The 17,873-nt window shown below is 37.7% G+C and overlaps 1 protein-coding gene and 1 pseudogene across 1 annotated transcript; both read right to left on the reverse strand.

Moving 5' to 3' along the window:
• Positions 1-2,802: 2,802 nt before the first annotated feature.
• LOC122482572 (olfactory receptor 51B2) lies at positions 2,803-3,738 on the reverse strand. The gene has a single exon (XM_043578879.1). It carries the CDS (start codon positions 3,736-3,738, stop codon positions 2,803-2,805), a length of 936 nt encoding a protein of 311 aa, XP_043434814.1.
• Positions 3,739-10,820: 7,082 nt separating this feature from the next.
• On the reverse strand, positions 10,821-11,713 carry LOC122482573 (annotated as a pseudogene).
• Positions 11,714-17,873: the final 6,160 nt, after the last annotated feature.

Here is a 17,873-nt window from a genome sequence, read left to right on the forward strand (position 1 = left end):
CCTGGTGAGGACCTTTCACAGTTAACTTTGCTTTTATACATTGAAAAGGGTGATTCAGTCAACAAGTTCATTTGAGAGAAAGAATTAAGTGTAGCCTTTTTAAAACTGTACATGTTTCTTCTCAGAGACTGGTGGCTGGGAATCTGTGAAGCTATGGTGTAACTGTGCAGTAATTTACATAACCCATTATGGAAGAACTTCATTTTCTAATATATAATTATTTGCTCAGAGAGTAATCCAGGTTTCAGTTCTCCACGCCATCTTCACATTTAAAGTCGTATCAGACATTCTGTCTCTAACCCATTGTATCACCTCATAATTTATGTACATCTCATATCTGGAAGTATGTTTTCACTGCTTTGTTAGAATTGGCTCCACTCCAGTAAAAATCCCCATGAAAGTTCTGGTCTGTCCTGTTTTCTCCCTGGATAGGAACCAGGTCTTCATTTGGCATCATTAGCTTCAGTCTGTTTCTCGCATATTCTCACACATGCCTGGCTTTCACCATGACTCTTAATGATTGGGCAAAATGAACAGTGTACTAAATGTGACATCAGTGAATGACTATTTAATTAATGTTTTGTTTTAAAAAGTCCAGTCCTACAGCCTGGCGTATTTCCTTTGGTCATTTTATTGAATCACAACCTCATCATTTGGGTTCATTCCCCAAATCCCAGATTTTTAAAAAACATATTACTATTCTTATTTATAAACTGTAACAGAACCAAAACTTGCTTTCCCATTGGTACTGCCATTCTTCAGATAGCATAAGACAGAACTTAAGGTTATCTTTGCTTGCTCCCAAGCCTTCCTTCTTTCTGCTTTTCTAAAAAACCTATTAATCTTATTAAATGTAGATTACAAATATGTCTCATATCATTCCATTACCTTACATCTCCACTTTCTTAAAATGAACTATTATCTCTTCCTCAAACTCCTCCAATATCCTCCTGTTGGTTCTTCTGTTTGTCTCCTGCTACTTCAAATCCATTTCATACATAATGCTGCAATGATGACTTTAAAACCTCAATGAAATCATGCTACTTCCTTAAGTAGATTTCCACATCTCTTTGAGTAGCTACTCAAACCCTCACTATGGGCAACAGGTGCTTTGAGATCTGGCCTCCTCTTCTATCTTCAACTTTCCTTCAAAGTAATCACCCTCTTCAAATAGCCATGCTATCAATCTGGTTTATTCCATAATCTATCCCACCAGAAGTCTCCACACATACTATCATCTTCTTAGAATATTCTCACTCCTGTTTTCACTAGTCATTTTCTAACTTTTTTTTTTTTTTGAGATCTCAACTGATGGCTACTTTCCCAGGGAAACTTACTTTGACCTCAAGCCTGAATGTGGTCTCTTTTGAGACCCACAGTTTCAAAGCGCTTTCTTATTAGTCACAAAATTTATTTCCAATTTGGGTTTATTTGAATTTTGACTCTCCAATTGTTTAAAAATTCTAGAAGTGAAAGTGTTTTAGATGTCTATTTTGTTGCTATTACATCAGTTTTGCTTAGCAAAGTTCCTGTCCCATAGTCATGCCTTTAAAAAACCAGCCAAATAAGTAATTCAATATTACCGTTACTCCCGTGAAAACAGACAAATGAGGACTGATTTAAATTCTGTACCCTCCTCCAAACACAGATCTTTCATATAAGATCTGTGAAAATAAATTATGTAAAAGTATAAGAACAGATATAAGTAAACCTGGAAACAGGAAGACTTCTGGAAGTATGGCCCTTATATTTCAAGAGATAAAGTAAGTTATAGAATTATTTACACATAAGCTTTTAAATTATGTACCTGAAAGACAAACAAAACTGGAAAAATATTTATAATATAAATAAAACATTGGGGGATAATACACAATGAACTCCTACAAATCAATGAGAAAAAGTGAAAATTAGCCAAAAAAAAAATTTGGATCTGACAAGTCTAAAATGAGACTCGCAAATGGCTGCAGCAAACCAAAAATTTTTGTGTTTTATAACAATAAAAAAACTAATTGAAAACAAAATCTATAATACCAGACTATATTAAGATTATCAGACTGATCAAAAGTGTTTTCACTTATCCAGCATTTAAAGAAAACACTAGATAAAAAGAAAACAGATCATTTCATGAAATTATTTAATGGTAAATTCATGAACTCAGGGAGAGTCTAGGGCAAAGCTTCATAAATGACACATTATCACTGGAAAAGCAAATCATGCTCTGCAATATAGTAATTATGAGGTATAGTAGAGTTCTATGGTCCTCAATCCATATGTCTAGTTCAATTTTGTGTCAGGCCACAAAATGGAGCTCCAAATGAAGACCTTCCTTGTATAGGCTATGGTTGATCCAGGCTGGACATTTAATTTGACCTTGCCTGAAATACAACTTGTACTTGTTATTGGTATAGAATTGGAGTTACCCTATATTCTCTGCTTATTAGAGTATTTGTCTAAATTTTCACTTACAAATTATACTACCTTATATTCTTTCTCCATATCTATACCTGTACAGATATAGGTATATAGATTAGATATATAGATACAGATGTAGATATACAGATATATAAATATATAGATATATAGATATATATAGGTATACGTATATACATATACGTATATACTTTTATTACTCTCTTTATATATATATTCATTGCATTCCTGCTCAACTAAGTTTGTTGCTTTATGTAATAATTAAAATTTCATCTAACACTGATAAAAGAAGATTAGGTATAAAATTCAGGTCCCTTCCAATTATGAAAAGGTCCAGGAGTCCTGGAGTTCCCAAGATTCTGAAATAAAACCTCAAGCTCTCCTATGCATAGAAAATAGGCAAATGATGTTTCTCTGAATTTGCTTGGTCTTGATGCTATATATAATGGGGTTCATGAATGGAGGAAAGAGAAAGTAGACATAGCTCATGGTAATGTGGATCACACGTGGTGCATGTTTCCCAAACCTGTGGATGAAGGTCAGGCCAATCACAGTAATATAAAAGACCAGAACACAGCTAATATGGGAGACACAGGTGTTAAGGGCCTTAGCTCGCTCTTCTCCAGAGGCGATGCCCATAACTGTCTTCAAGATTAAAATATAAGAGAAGAGAATAATCAGAGCATCTAGGAAGAAAGTCAAAGCAACCAGAATAACTGGATATACACGATTAAATGTAATATCAGCACAAGCAAGTTTCATGACATCTTGGTGGAGGCAAAAGGCATGGGAAAGAACATGGGAACGGCAATATGGGAACCAATAGAGTGGCACGATTGGGGGCACAAGGGATAAAAAGCCCCTCATTAGTACCCCCAGGCCTACCTTCATCACCCGGGAATTGGTAAGAATGGAGTTATACCTCAGAGGGGTGCGGATGGCGATGAATCGGTCATAGGCCATGGCAAGCAAGACACCAGATTCCACAATGGAAAGGGAGTGAATGAAGTAGGCCTGCAAGAAGCAGGCTCCATGGCTTATCTGCCGGTGATTCATCCACAAGACACCCATCACAGTTGGCATCGTGGTCAATGTCACCATCAGATCTGTGCCTGCCAGCATGGCAAGGAAATAATACATGGGTTCATGGAGACTGTGGTCATCCTTGATGAGGTAGAGGAGAGTACCATTGCCAAGAAGCACAGAGATGTAGACAGCAAAGAAGGGGATGGAGATCCAGTGATGAGCAGCTTCCAGACCTGGGAAGCCAGTCAGCAAAAAGTGGGCAGCACTAATATTGGGCCACATAGTATGTCCACAGTTAGAGAGAAAATTTATGGAAGCTATGAACACAGAATTCAAGATTTTTTAGTTTTCACTACCTCCTTATGGGAATATATTACAGCAGCCTCAATCACAATCTTTACACTTAGGATAATTAATTTGTATATATATGTTTTTACAATGATTTTCTCTTAGCAGAGCACTAGAGATTTCTAGGCTATACTAAAGGAGAAGAATCTACTTTTTTCTTAACTTATATATAATAGTAGGTTAACGCTTAACATTTTCTCAATTAAAAAATGTTTACAACATTAGGCCACACCATATGTATATGCTAGAAAATGTTTGAAGCAATAAAGGTTAAAAAAAAGGAAGAAGAAGCAGAAGGCAAATGTATACACACGGATAATCACATTGCTTAGTTACACTGCCTCTTGGTTTGATTGTAAATACATTGATATACTTGATATATTTAAACTTGATTTAATTTTATATTTGCAATTATGATAGAGTCTTTTTTTGTTATTAGAAAACTTTGTTCTGTTTTGAAATTGAAATTCAGCATTCTATGGAATTCTTACAAAAGTCAGAAGCCCTTGTTGGAAAAAAATGGCCAAGAGCAGACAATGTCACACTTTCTCTAAATACATTCAGTTTCCTGCAGCCCATCCATGGGTCCCCCATTAAAAACTTCAAACCTGCTGTGATACATTTGTCCAAAGGGAGTCTCTGCTATTCTGTTGCTCACCCCAGGTGGGATATGTCCTTGATGCAGGCCCCTGCAAATTCTTTCTGTCTTCTCTGGACCGCATTTAACATCAGAAGGGCAAGAATTCATTCCATATTTCTGTTCCTGGCACTCACGCACTACACACTCTAATTGCTGGAATGGTTACTTCTTTCTGTCTTATTTGAGGACTTATTCCAGACCTACCTTCTCAAAAAACCTTTGAAGAGTCCAGGTTAAAGACTTTCTGTTTGTAGAAATCACCTCCCCAGAGTTTCACCTTTTCAGCCCCTTGGGAGATTCTTTGATTTTCCCTTGTTCCTTTCTTCTTTTTTTTTTTGATAGTAGCTGGGCCATTCTACTTGTCCCCAGCCAGGCTTTTCATGAATTTCCCTAAGGATGTGTTAGGAAAACTGGAAACTTAAATACCGCCCTTGTGGGGATGCCAGGGCTTGGTTATATGACCCCAACATCCCCAACACCAGCATTTATGCATGTCCTCCTATTGTCTATCTCAAAGGTCAAAGGAGTCATAAGTGCCTTTGTTACTCCTAGAATTTGTGAATTCCAATTGCATTTTTCTCTTTTTTTTTTTTGTTTCTTTGGAGAAATCAGTTCTAATTCACAGGAACCTCAACAGATTTGGGAACAGCAAGGTGAATGAAAGATGTTTTATAGTGTATTTTAAAATTACTTCACTTACCATTGCTCATTTTGTGATGGGGCCAAGGTGACAAACACGTTCTTTTCATTAACAGAACCTAAAAATCTAGCGGGGACAAGAAAGAAAATATGTGCCACAAATTTACAAAACACTATCATTACCGTATCAATGTAACTGTGCTAGGGAGAGCACACAGAAGGCTATCTTAAGGATCTGGGGAAAGTTCTTAGAAGTGGTATTTAAGCTGAGAATTGAATAATAAAAGAGTAAGGAATATAGTACTTTTTATAAGATAGGACACTAATTCCATGCAGAGAAAAAAACAAAAACCAAACCAACCAAAGAAAAACATGAGCACTAGTCATGGGCTAAGAAAAAATATGATGAATTTAAGCAAAAAAATTATATTAAATTTATACTAAGAATTATAGCACCTCTGGAACAATTCATGAAAGAAAGCTTAACACAGAATGAATCTGTGGTAGCAGGTTCTGATCACATAAGGTCTTACAATTCATGTAAGGCGTTTCGACTTTACCCAAATGACATGAGTATGAAATAAGTGATAGGGCCACACTTATAATCAGGTAATCTGGTTAAAGGTATGAGGAGCACATTAGAAAAGAGGTAGAACAAGTAAGGAGAATCAAGCTACAGTAATCCATGTGATAAATGTGTTGGTGTGGATGTTATGGGGTGTTATCAGTAGAGTTGGATAAAAGTGGATGAAAGAGAGATTCTGTGACTTAGAAGGAATAGAGGGGCACCTGGATGACTCAGTCAGTTGATGGTCCAACTTCGGCTCTGGTCATGATCTTGCGGTTCATGGGTTTGAGCCCCACATCAGGCTTGGTGCTGACAGTTCAGAGCCTGGAGCCTGCTTCACAATCTGTGCCTCCCTCTCCCTCTCCCTCTGCCCCTCCCCTGCTCATGCTCTCTCTCTCTCTCTCTCTCTCTCTCTCTCTCTCTCAAAAATAAATAAACATTAAAAAAAAAAGACTAGAACTTAGTGATCGGTTGTATGTGGTATACTGTATGTGGTAGATTAAAGAGAAAGAATAGTGAATAATGACCTCTGCATTTCTGATTTTAGCTGATAAAGGGTGATTTCATTTACTAACAGGGATCACAGAAATAGAATGATTCTGTTCATTAATCAACAGTTGTTTTTTGATTGATTCTTTTGTGCTAAACAATGTTTTACACACTAGATTTGGAAAAGGGATAAAAGGAACCCATCCAGTTTAGGGTATTCTGTGTCTGTAAGCAGTGAGGCAGAGATGTCTCCTAGGCAGTTATACATGTCTCTACTCAGGACCTTAGCTTCCTCACTGTAGAATGAGGATGATAGGTCTGTGAAAAGAATTGTTGTGAAAATTTAATAAATACACCTAAGAATGATATTAAATGAGTTACCTTACATTGATGTTTAGCACAAATCATGGCATATATTAAGACCCTGATAAAAGGTAGTTTTATTTTTTTTCCCTTTCCAGAAGGGTGAAGAGCCTTGCCTGGATTGAAAATGAGGCAAAAGAATATACAATATTGACAAGAGAGTCTCTGAAGAGCCAGATCATAGACTCAAGCTATGGTACGAAGTCAATGAAAATAGAAGGTATGGGAAAAGAAAAGATAATGTTCTGGAGGTCTCAACTTTTTCAGGGGAATGCTATATTGGTAATAATCCAAGGAGAAAGCTGGAAGGAGTGTCATCATTTTCAAAGGTATTTCACATTCTTTGTAATAATCTCCTTATTAGCTACATACTGTATCACATAACAGAATCATATTTGATAATCTCCCACTTTCTGATTATTCTTCTTCCTAAATTTTGAGTAATAATTGTCCAAATATTGTTATTCATTTTTGTTAATGTCAATAATGTTAATAGTAATAAAACTGTCTTATATTTATTATATATGATAAAATTAAAATACATATACATATGCATGCCAGTAGCATGATATACTCTCTGAAATCCTTGGAGAAAAACTCTTAGGAGGTGCATTTTGTTATTCCTAATGGCTAAATGACGTAACCATGGCTCAGAGATTCAGTGATCAGCTCAAGGTCACAAACATTGTCAAAGAAGGAGACAGGAGTAAAGCTGCTGTTTTATCAAAGGCCACGCTATCTACCATAGCATACCATTTTTTAAATAAGTTTTCTCTATTCTTTTTGTTTGTTTATTTTTGAGAGAGAGACAGAGACAGAGAGATAGAGGTTGAGCAGGAGAGGGGAAGAGAGACAGAATCCGAAGCAGGCTCCAGGCTCCGAGCTGTCAGCACAGAGCCTGACATGGGGCTCAAACTCTTGAACTGTGAGATCATGACCCGAGCTGAAGTTGAATGCTTAACTGACTGAGCCACCCAGATGCCCCGTTTTCTTTATTCTTAAAGATAAAATGGCATAAGTATCGGTATCAAAAAGAATGATAATGGTTAAACTTTTAGCCTTTTTTAAAAAGTTTTTTTTAACATTTATTTATTTTTGAAAGAGAGAGAGAGAGAGAGAAAGTGAACAGGGAGAGGGGCAGAGACAGGGGCATCTGAAGAGACAGAGAATCTGAAGCAGGTTCTGCACTGACAGCAGACAGCCTGATGCAAGGCTTGAACTCAGGAACCATGAGACTATGACTTGAGCCAAAATCAGATGCTCAAACTGGTTTATATATACACAGTGGAATATTATTCAGCCATTAAAAAAGAATAAAATCTTTCCATTTGCAACAACACGGATGGATCTAGAAAGTATAAAGCTAAGTGCAATAAGCCAGTAGGATAAAGACAAATACCCTACCATCTCATTCTTATATGGAATTTAAGAAACTAAACAAATGAGCAAAGGGAAAAAAAGAGAAAAATGAAGAAACGGGCTCTTAACTATAAGGAACAAAGTGATGGTTACCAGAGGGGAGGTGGGTGGGAAGATGAGGGTAATAGGGGATGGGGATTAAAGAGTACACTTATCATGATGAAAAAAATAATAGGGCACCTGTGTGGCCCATTCAGTTGAGCTTCCAACACTTGATTTCGGCTCAGGCCTCACGGTCTCATGGTTTGTGGGATCGAGCCCCACATCAAGCCCTATGCTGACTGCTTGGGATTCAACCTCTCTCTCTCTCTCTTTCTCTCTGCTCCTCCCTTGCTCGTGCTCTGCCTCTCTCAAAATAAACTTAAAAAAAGGAAAAAAATAAAGAAATGATAAAAAATTAAAAAATAAAGTTAGAAAAAAATGATTTTTTGCACTTGTTCTTAAAATCTAACTCGAGGAGCTAATCTCCAGGTGCATGTAAGTGTCAACATTTTCAGTTCCAGTGGTCCCCTAAAGAAATCTGTGGCCAGAAATATGAGAAACTATGCCCCAGTCCTATGGTAACTTATTTAAACCCTTGTAAAAACAAAACCAAACAAACAAACTTTTCATTTTCTAATGTATCCTTGCTGTTTGCTCCCAGAGGTATCAACTCTTGATTTTCATGTTTGTATCTGCATCTGATTGTCCATCTCTAACCCACTGTTTCCTATCATAACTTATGTATTACCTCATCTTGATTATTTTGTCTGGGCTACTGATTTGGAAATGGCTTGCATTTTTCTTCTTGGGCACACTCCAGTGAACATCACTGGGTAGAAATGCTGATCTATCTTTTTTTTTCTCCCTGGGTGAGAATGCAAAGACCCATGTGTTCTATGAGCTTCTTCTATGTGTCAACTGCTTCGGTTTGTTTTTATTGTCCTATATCTTCTTACCTTTCAGCAAATGCTCATACAGGCCTACCTTTTAGTGTGATAATTTGCAATTAGGCAAAAAGATACACATATTAAAAATTGTTTTTGGGCACCTGGGTGGCTCAGTCGGTTGAGTGTCCGACTTTGGCTCAGGTCATGATCTCACAGTTTATGGGTTTGAACCCCTTGTGGGGCTCTGTGCTGACAGCTCAGAGCCTGGAGCCTGTTTCAGGTTCTGTGTCTCCCTCTCTCTCTGTGTGTGTCTCCTACTGTCCTCTCTTAAAAGCTCAGTGCTACAACATAGAATATTTCCTTTGGTTGTTTTAATAGGTCAAACTTCATTATTTGGATTCCTACTCATCCTCAAATTCCCACAATATTTTTCAAAGATGGATTTTATGCAGAATCAGCAATCATTTTGGGAGTTCATGACACAGATTTTATATTTGTTTCTTCCCAAACTTTTCTTTCATATGTTTTTCTAAAATTCTACTAATTTTAGATCCTAAATATATCTTATATTTATCCACTAAATTTATCTTCACTTTAATAATTTTAACTGCTGGTATCTCTCCCTCTCTGAAATTGTCACAGTATCTTTTTTATTTTCTTGTGCACCTCTTGCCTTACTGAAATCTACATCATACCTGAGTATATAAGTTGCAAACATCACTGAAATCATGTCACACTCTCACTTAGATATATTCAGTAGCTTCTTGTAACTCTCTGAGTAGACACCCAAATCCTAGCCATTGCCAACAGGATGCTACTGATTTGACCTTTTCCCTGTCTGCCCTCTCGCTAGAGCTATTGCTCTCTTTGAGTCAGCCACATTCCCAGAAGTTTCCATGATCCATTCCAATGACAGCCTCCTCACATACTATTTCCTGTCTATTTTCACAAGGTAATTTCTAACCCACCCTCAAGTCTCAGTTGAAGACACACTCCTCAGGGAACCTTTCCTTTACCTCAGTCTGGATGTGATCCTTTTTGGGACACACACTCTCAAAATAATTCTTCCTTTACATGTTCTCACTAGTCACAGAGATAATCTTAAATTTAGGTTTCTTTGACTTTTGACCCCCCCCCCCAGTGGGTTAGATCTAGATCAGGCAATGTTTTGTATTGATTTCCTTGCAGTTAAACCATTTTTGTTTAGCATCATTCCTGTCTCATGCCTTAAAATATCAGCCAAACAAATGACTGAATATTACTGTTACCACCCTGAAAACAGAATCAATGAGGACTGATTTAAACTTCTTAATTTTCTCCAAATATTAACCTATTATAAAACAGAATATACAAAAAAAACCTATGCAAAAAATGAGAAAACATATTTAAAAACCTGGAATCAAGGAGGTCTTTATCATATGGCCCCGAAATCTCAATAAAGTGTATAAAAATGAAGTTATTTGTGTATATAAAATTTTAAATTCTATACATAAAAGACAAATAGAAACTGGGATATATATTTAATATAAATGGCTCACTAGGTTCATTTATAATTAGTTCCCACAAATAAATTACAAAATTATGAACTCCCTAATAGGAAAATGACAAAAGAAATGATCAGAGAAGTCCAAAGTAAGCCATGCAAATGGCTACCACAAATTGTTGATGCTTTTTAACATGAAAATTAATTGCATGTACAAAAACCACAGTATCAGAACTGTACTTAATTTTCCAGACAGATTAAAACTTTTTCTATCCTCTACTTAGAACTTAAAGAGAAGAACACAGAATGACAAGGTAACAAATCAACTCCTAAACTTAACAAGTGGCAAATCTATAAATTCAAGGGCTGATAAGCTTCCTAAATGTCATTGTATCTTTAAAGAAATAGAGGCTTTTAAGACTTAGTGGAATTCTACAGCCCTCTGTTCAGAGAAACGTCAGATCCCTACCATCTGCTCTGGGCAATCACCCACCTCAGAGTTTAACTTCTAAATCTATGTTTGGATAGAAGACAGAAAAAACCATATTAAATTTGCTTGGTCTTGATGCTATAGATGACAGGATTCGTTAAAGGAGGGAAGAGGAAGTAGAAATAGCTCATTATTATGTGGACCACTGGTGGCACATTCTTCCCAAACCTGTGGATGAATGACGGACCAACCACAGTGACATAGAAGATGAGAACACAACCAATGTGGGAGATACAAGTATTGAGGGCCTTGGTTCTCTCTTAACCAGAGGCTATGCCCATGACAGTCTTAAGAATTAGGATATAGGAAAAAAGGGTGATCAGAGAATCTAGGAAGATTGTTAAAAGAATCAAAATTACAGAATAAAGTCTATTGGAAGTTATGTCAGCACAGGCCAGTTTCATGACTTCTTGATGAAGACAGAAAGCATGGGAGAGAACATGAGAGTGGCAACATGGAAATGAGAAAAAGCTGCAGGATTACAGGGATGATGGATATGAAACCCCTCATAAAAGCTCCCATCCCTAAAGTTACAACATGAGTACTGGTGAGAATGGAAGTGTATTTCAAGGGATTGTGGAGGGCAATAAAATGGTCATAGGCCATGGCAAGTAAGATACTGATTCCATGATGGAAAGGGAGTGAATGAAGTAGGCCTGCAGGAAGCAGGCTCTGTGGCTCATCTTCTGGTGGTTCATCCACGAGACACCCATCACAGTTGGCATCGTGATCAATGTCATCATCGGATCTGTGCCTGCCAGCATGGCAAGGAAATAATACATGGGTTCATAGAGGCTGTGGTCATCCTTGATGAGGCAGAGGAGGGTGTCATTGCCAAGAAGCACAGAGATGTAGACAGCAAAGAAGGGGATGGAGATCCAGTGATGAGCAGCTTCCAGACCTGGAGAGCCAGTCAGCAAAAGGGGCCAGCACTAATATTGGGCCACATAGTATGTCCACATATGTAGAGCAACTTTCTAGAAACCTTTAAACCAGGAACCTGGACATTTTAGTGGTATTTTATTACAGAAGCCTCAGTCACAATCTTCATACTTGGAAGTAATTAATCGGTGTGATAAATGTAACTCCACAGGTATTTTCCTTTTCCTCCACATGAATAGTGGAGGTTTGCAGGTTATAGTTAGATAAGGAATGTTAGTCTGTCTCTAATTAGAAAAAAAAATAGGTTAATAGTTAAAATTTTCTCAAATTAAAAGAAACATTTTCATTCATTTTTCTTATAATATCAGGTCCTACTATTGTGTGTATGCTCAATATTTTCCTCCAGTAACAGTGTATAACAACACCAAAAAGATAAGTAAGTACAAGTGGCGAAAAATCTTACTTAGTTGCTTTCTTGCTATGTTTGCTAAGTTTCTAGACACATTTAACTTTGATTTTGCATTTATCTTTCAAAGTCATGATAAATACATACTTTTTTTTCCAGAAAAGCTTGACTTTGTTTGTCTTTGAAATTGAATGTTCACACATTTCATTCACACACAGTCACCACCATCACTTCTGATTGCTTTCTTGCTTGAACAGATATCCCTTTTTGGAGGTTGTCTACCAGAAGCTTGGTCCACAGACCAGCCACAACTAACAAGCACAGGGACTTGTTAGACATGTGGCCTTAGACTGACTGTACCTCCAACCCACTGAACCAAAATTTGCATTTGATCACCATCCCTAAGTGATTCAGGTTCACTGTAATATCTGAGAATCACTGCTCTCAACATTTCATATTTATTCCATCTTTGGAGACATGTGCTTTTGGATTCTTCTACCTGGCTGGTTTCTTTGTTCCTTCCAAAAATCCTCATACATTTTTTTCACAGCTCCTTAATTCACTGGTTCTCTTGTTTTTCCAAAATATTTTGACATAATTGAATGTTCATATTCTTTCTCTATGTCTCCTCTTACCTCTTAGCTCCTGTTTCGTTGACGCTTAATATCTGATGAACTGTTGCTCATGGGACTGGTCACATTACAATGTTCCTACAGCCTAAAGGTGTCAGTCATTTCTACTACATCCACTTTCTTGGTGGACACAGCCCCAGATAAAGCACCTATTACATTTTATCCTGCAGTCTTCCATTACCAAAAATTCAGAAGTGGAATACTTCCTCATAAAATGTCCTTAGTATCAAAAATAAATCAGAATCAGGACAATTCACAAAGAACATAACTCTTGCATAAAAAAAATGCTCTGAAGTTACATTTGTGTGCGCATGGTACTCATTGAGATAGAAATCACCAACCCTAGGTGTTCCCTAAAATTAAAGCACATAAAGTCATACAGAGGTTTATATTACTATTATTGTACCAATGTTCTACTCCTGAAAGTTTGCTGAGGCTTAAAAACAAGGATGAGAAACCAATATATAAGAGGCAGAGAAAGGTAGTTGTGAGAGGTAGTAAATTTGAGATACCTGTTCTACAGGGAAAAAAAACAACAAAAACAAAAAACAAAAACAAAAACCCATAAAGTCCTGAATTTATTTAAGGAAAGGAATTCAGAATGATTAAACTGTATTTCCAGACTGCAAGCTTCTCCTTGAAAATTAATTAGGTCTTCTCAAAGATGGATAATCAAATGTCCAAGACCAACAAGGACATAAGTTCTTACTATTTTTATGATCAGAAAAATGTTTGAGAAACAAGGAGACTGTATTTCTCTCAATAGCTAGGCTTGGGTCAGAAAAATAACAAGATATATAGAAATCTGTGATAGCTCTAAGAACTTAAAAAGCAGGACATGTTCCTGAGCCTTTGGAATAAAGACAAAATCTGCCCAGGATGAAAAGAGGACTCTGATACTTATCCAGGAGCAGGTTGGGGGGAGGGTTCTAGGAGCACAAGATATAGTCATCAAACTGAAGCCACTATAGACAGTTTCCTCAGGGCTGGCACCATACTGCATGCACCTTCTCAAGCCTACATTATGTAGCAAAATTTCCAAAATCATGGCGTGGCTGCATATGGGTTTATTTATTGACAAATGTTGAGAAAATTACATCAGATGCAGAAGAACTGGATAGAGATAGGAAAGCTATGGTCTTGAAATTGAGCAGCAGTTCCCAACTCAGAACATTTATTTTCTTTAGTGACTTCCTAAGGTTCTGGAGGACCTGTCTTATCAATATCTGATGAATTGTCACTCAAAGGGCACCATACATATGAAGGTATAGACAGCCAGTAGAAGCACCATTCCTTAGCATCATCTGGGACGAGAGGAAAGATGAGTATTTTGAATGTGCACAGAATTAGTAATCACACACCACATGATCATTGACTGTACCTATGTTGAATGCTGAGAAAATCATTAAATAAGTGCAGTCTCTGTCCTGAAGAATATAACAATACACACCAGCAGATTGTATAACTGGACTTGATCTCTGTGCGGTGTTATGCAAAGTATTGCCAATTAATGTTTCAACAGGGTCCATAATGATGAAAAGATATAGATAATCTACCAACCTGATTTTCAGGTTATGATGTTTTTCTAGGTAAATAGGATTCCTAGACTTGTAACAACACACACACACACACACACACACACACACACACATCCATAGAAACAGCCCAAAGTGCTCAGTCTGAGAGTATAACTTGATTCTAAGTGGATATAGGGGAGGGAAAGAAGCAGAGAGGGCTCAGGTGCAGGAGAAAACAATGGAGAGGAAAGATATATGGACCTCAAAAGGAAATAATGAAGGGAGAATCCATCACAAAGTCCAAAGGCACAGGTAAACAGAGAGGACAGTGTTATTCCTCCTCCCCTTGGTCCACTCTTCCCATCTACGACCTTCCTCCTGAATGGGATGAGGAATAGGCCCCAATAGGCACAAGGCCAGGTTCTCAGGTTTTTTATTCTCCCTAGTGAGTCTAACCTGCCATTTCTAAGACAGCAGTTCCCACAGTGTGAACACACACACACACACACACACACGCATGTACTATTAGGATCTAATCAAAAACTATAAAATTGTACCCAGAAAAATGGGTAAGAGCACAATACAATGTCACATTTAATTTAGGGCATTCATGGCTATGGTGATGTGAACCCGAGGGTTCCAGACTAGAAAAGCCAAATCTACCATAGTTCTTTTAATACACTTATTGAAAAAAAAAAAAAAAAAGGAAGGAATCTATGAAGTAGATGTTTCCTACCTAAGCTAGGATTTTCCCTCTATGAAATCCTCTGGAAAACATTCTTAAGTGTTTTTCTAGACTGCATATAACATCAGAAAGGAGAGGAGTCATTCCATATTTCTGTTCCTGGCACTCACCCACTCGTCTTATTGCTGTAACGGGGACCTGCTCCTGCCCTATTTGAAGACCAGGTTTAGATGATTCCTCACATCGCTTCCTCAGGAGGCCCCATCAGAATGCTTATAAATATAGAAATCACTTCCCCAGAGTTAGCTTTACAGCCACTAGGAGACCCCTTGATCTCTCTTCCCTCTCTCCTCTCTGAGAGTGGCACAGCTACTTTGATCTTATTTGCTTAACCTGTGCCACTTAATCAACGTCCCCAGGTCATTCATGCTCCCAAAGGATGTGGAAGGAAGACGGGAAACTCAGATACGAGCAAAGGTGGAATATCAGGACTTGGCTACATAGCCCCCTCCCCCCCCAGATCCTCAGCTTCAGGGTTTAAGAAATCCATGCATGTCCTTCTTACTGTCCACCTCAACTGCCATAAGTACCCCAGTTTCTCTCAGGGGTCATAGGTACCATTGTTGATCATAGAGCTTATGAATTCCAGTTGCATTTTTGTCTTTTCTATGTCTTTGGGGAAATAAGTTCTGATTCAGAAGAACATGAGTGAATTTCTTAATATCCATGTTTATGGGGCCAGCCAACTTTCTGTCTTAAAAAATTACCTTATTTTTAGACCATTAGCCTTTTTATGTCAGCTTAACAACGAACAGAGTATAACATTATAGTGGGTGCCAGAAAGAAAATATTTACTGCAAATTTTCATCACTAATGCATAGATGATAGCATGCTAAAGGGAGCACATAGAGAATATCTCTTGGATCAGGGAAAACTTCCCAGAGGAAATGTGATTTCAGCTGAGAACCGAACAATGAGGATGGTAAGGAACATAGTAGTTGCAGGGATAAAACATAGTAGTTGCAAGGATAGAGTTTAGTGCCAAAGAGAGAGAAAAAAAGTGCACAAGCCTAAGGTAGTAAAGAAATATGATGAATTCATGGGCACCTGGGTGGCTCAGTCACTTCAGCATCTGACTCCTGATTTTGGCTCAGGTCATGATCATGCGGTTCATGGGATTGAGCCCCACATGGGGCTCTGCACTTACAGTGCATCAGGTTCTAATCATGTAGGGTCTTACAAATCATGTAAGGAGTTGTGACTTCACCCTGAGAGCAATGAATGTGAAATAAAGGGGCAGGGGTCAAGATCAGATAATCTCTCTTGTAATTGTACTTTGGTTAAAGTATGAAGGACACATTGAAAAGGAGAAAGAGTGAGTGAGGAGAGTGTAGGATACAACTACAATAATCCAGGAGAGAAACAGTGTTGGTGTAGATGTGATGAGGTATTGTCAGTATGGCTGCACAGAAGTGGAAGGGAGAAGGATTGTATGGCTTAGAAAGAGGAAATGTTGGTGGGGTGCCATGGTGGCTCAGTAGAGTAAGCACCTGACTTTGGCTCAGGTCATGATCTCATGGTTTGTGAGTTTGAGTTCTGCATTGGGTTTTGTGCTAACAGCTCAAAGCCTGGAGCCTGCTTCAGATTCTGTCTCCCTCTCTCTCTCTGCTGCTCCCCTGCTCATACTCTGTCTCTCTCTCTCTCTCAAAAATAAATAAACATTAAAAGAATTTTTTTTTAAAGAAAGAGGAGAGGTTGGTGACTGAAGGCAGTAGATTAAGGAGAGAGAATTGTTAAAGATGGTATCTGCATTTCTGATTTTATCTGGGTGGAGATATTAAAATAGGGATCACAGAAGAGACCGACTTTATTTAGTAATCAACAGTTATTTGTTATTTGACTCTTTTGCACTAAGCACTGTTTTACATACTGGATTTGGAGAAAGAATGAAGAGAATCATTCAGTTGAGGGCTTTCTGTGTCTATAAGCAGTCAGGTAAAAATGTCTCCTAAGCAGTTATACATGTGCATCTTGAGTTTAAAAAACAAATATGAGAGTAGGAGGAAGGACCTTAGAATGATCAATAATCAGATCAGATTGGAAACTGTTTCAAGTTACTAGAAGTAGTGATTAAGAGCATGGGCCCTGAAGTATGAGCGTAGGTATGAGCCCAAAGCTACTTCTTACAAGTTCTGTGTCTTTAACACTGGAGTTTCCTCATCTGTAAAATGGGGATGGTGGACGTAGTGGAAACAATTTTCGTGAATGTTAGTAAAGAATGATGGTCAAAACTGTGTAAGTTAACTTATATATATATTGGCACAAGTCCTGGAAAGTGTTCAGATCTATGTAAGGGGTAATTCTGCTTTGTTTTGTTAAGTTTTCTCAAAAGAGTATAAAAGAATGAAATGTCTAGGATCAATTTAAAATAAATCCAAACAGGGACACCTATGTGGCTCAGTAAGTTAAGCTTCTGACTTTAGTTCAGGTCACGATCTCACAGTTCATGAGTTCAATCCCCAAGTCAGACTCTGTGCTGACAGCTCAGAGCCTGGAGTCTGCTTTGGATTCTGTGTTTCTCTCTCTGCCCCTCCCCTGCTCATGCTCTGTCTCTCTCTGTCTCTCAAAAATAGATAAACATTAAAAACATAGATTAATTAAATTAAATTAAATAAACCCAAGCAAACAAACAAACAAAACATATAGGATAGTGATATCAGAGCCTCCAAAGAACTGAAAATAAAACCATCTAGGTTGTCAAGGCAAATGAAGACAAGAAGGAATCAGAAATAAAAGTGTCAGTGGACTGGATACCCTGTGTCGTCCCAGGAGAAAATGACATTGGGAGTGACTCAGGGAGAAGCTTGAAAGAGCATCATTTCCAAAAGCTATTTAAAACATATAATTATTATTCTTATTAGCTATGTATTTCATCATATGAAAGAATCATTATATATTTAATGATTTCCTACTCACTGAAGGGTTCT

The sequence above is a fragment of the Prionailurus bengalensis genome, chromosome D1, assembly GCF_016509475.1.
Source record: "Prionailurus bengalensis isolate Pbe53 chromosome D1, Fcat_Pben_1.1_paternal_pri, whole genome shotgun sequence".
NCBI classification, from domain to species: Eukaryota; Metazoa; Chordata; class Mammalia; order Carnivora; family Felidae; genus Prionailurus; species Prionailurus bengalensis.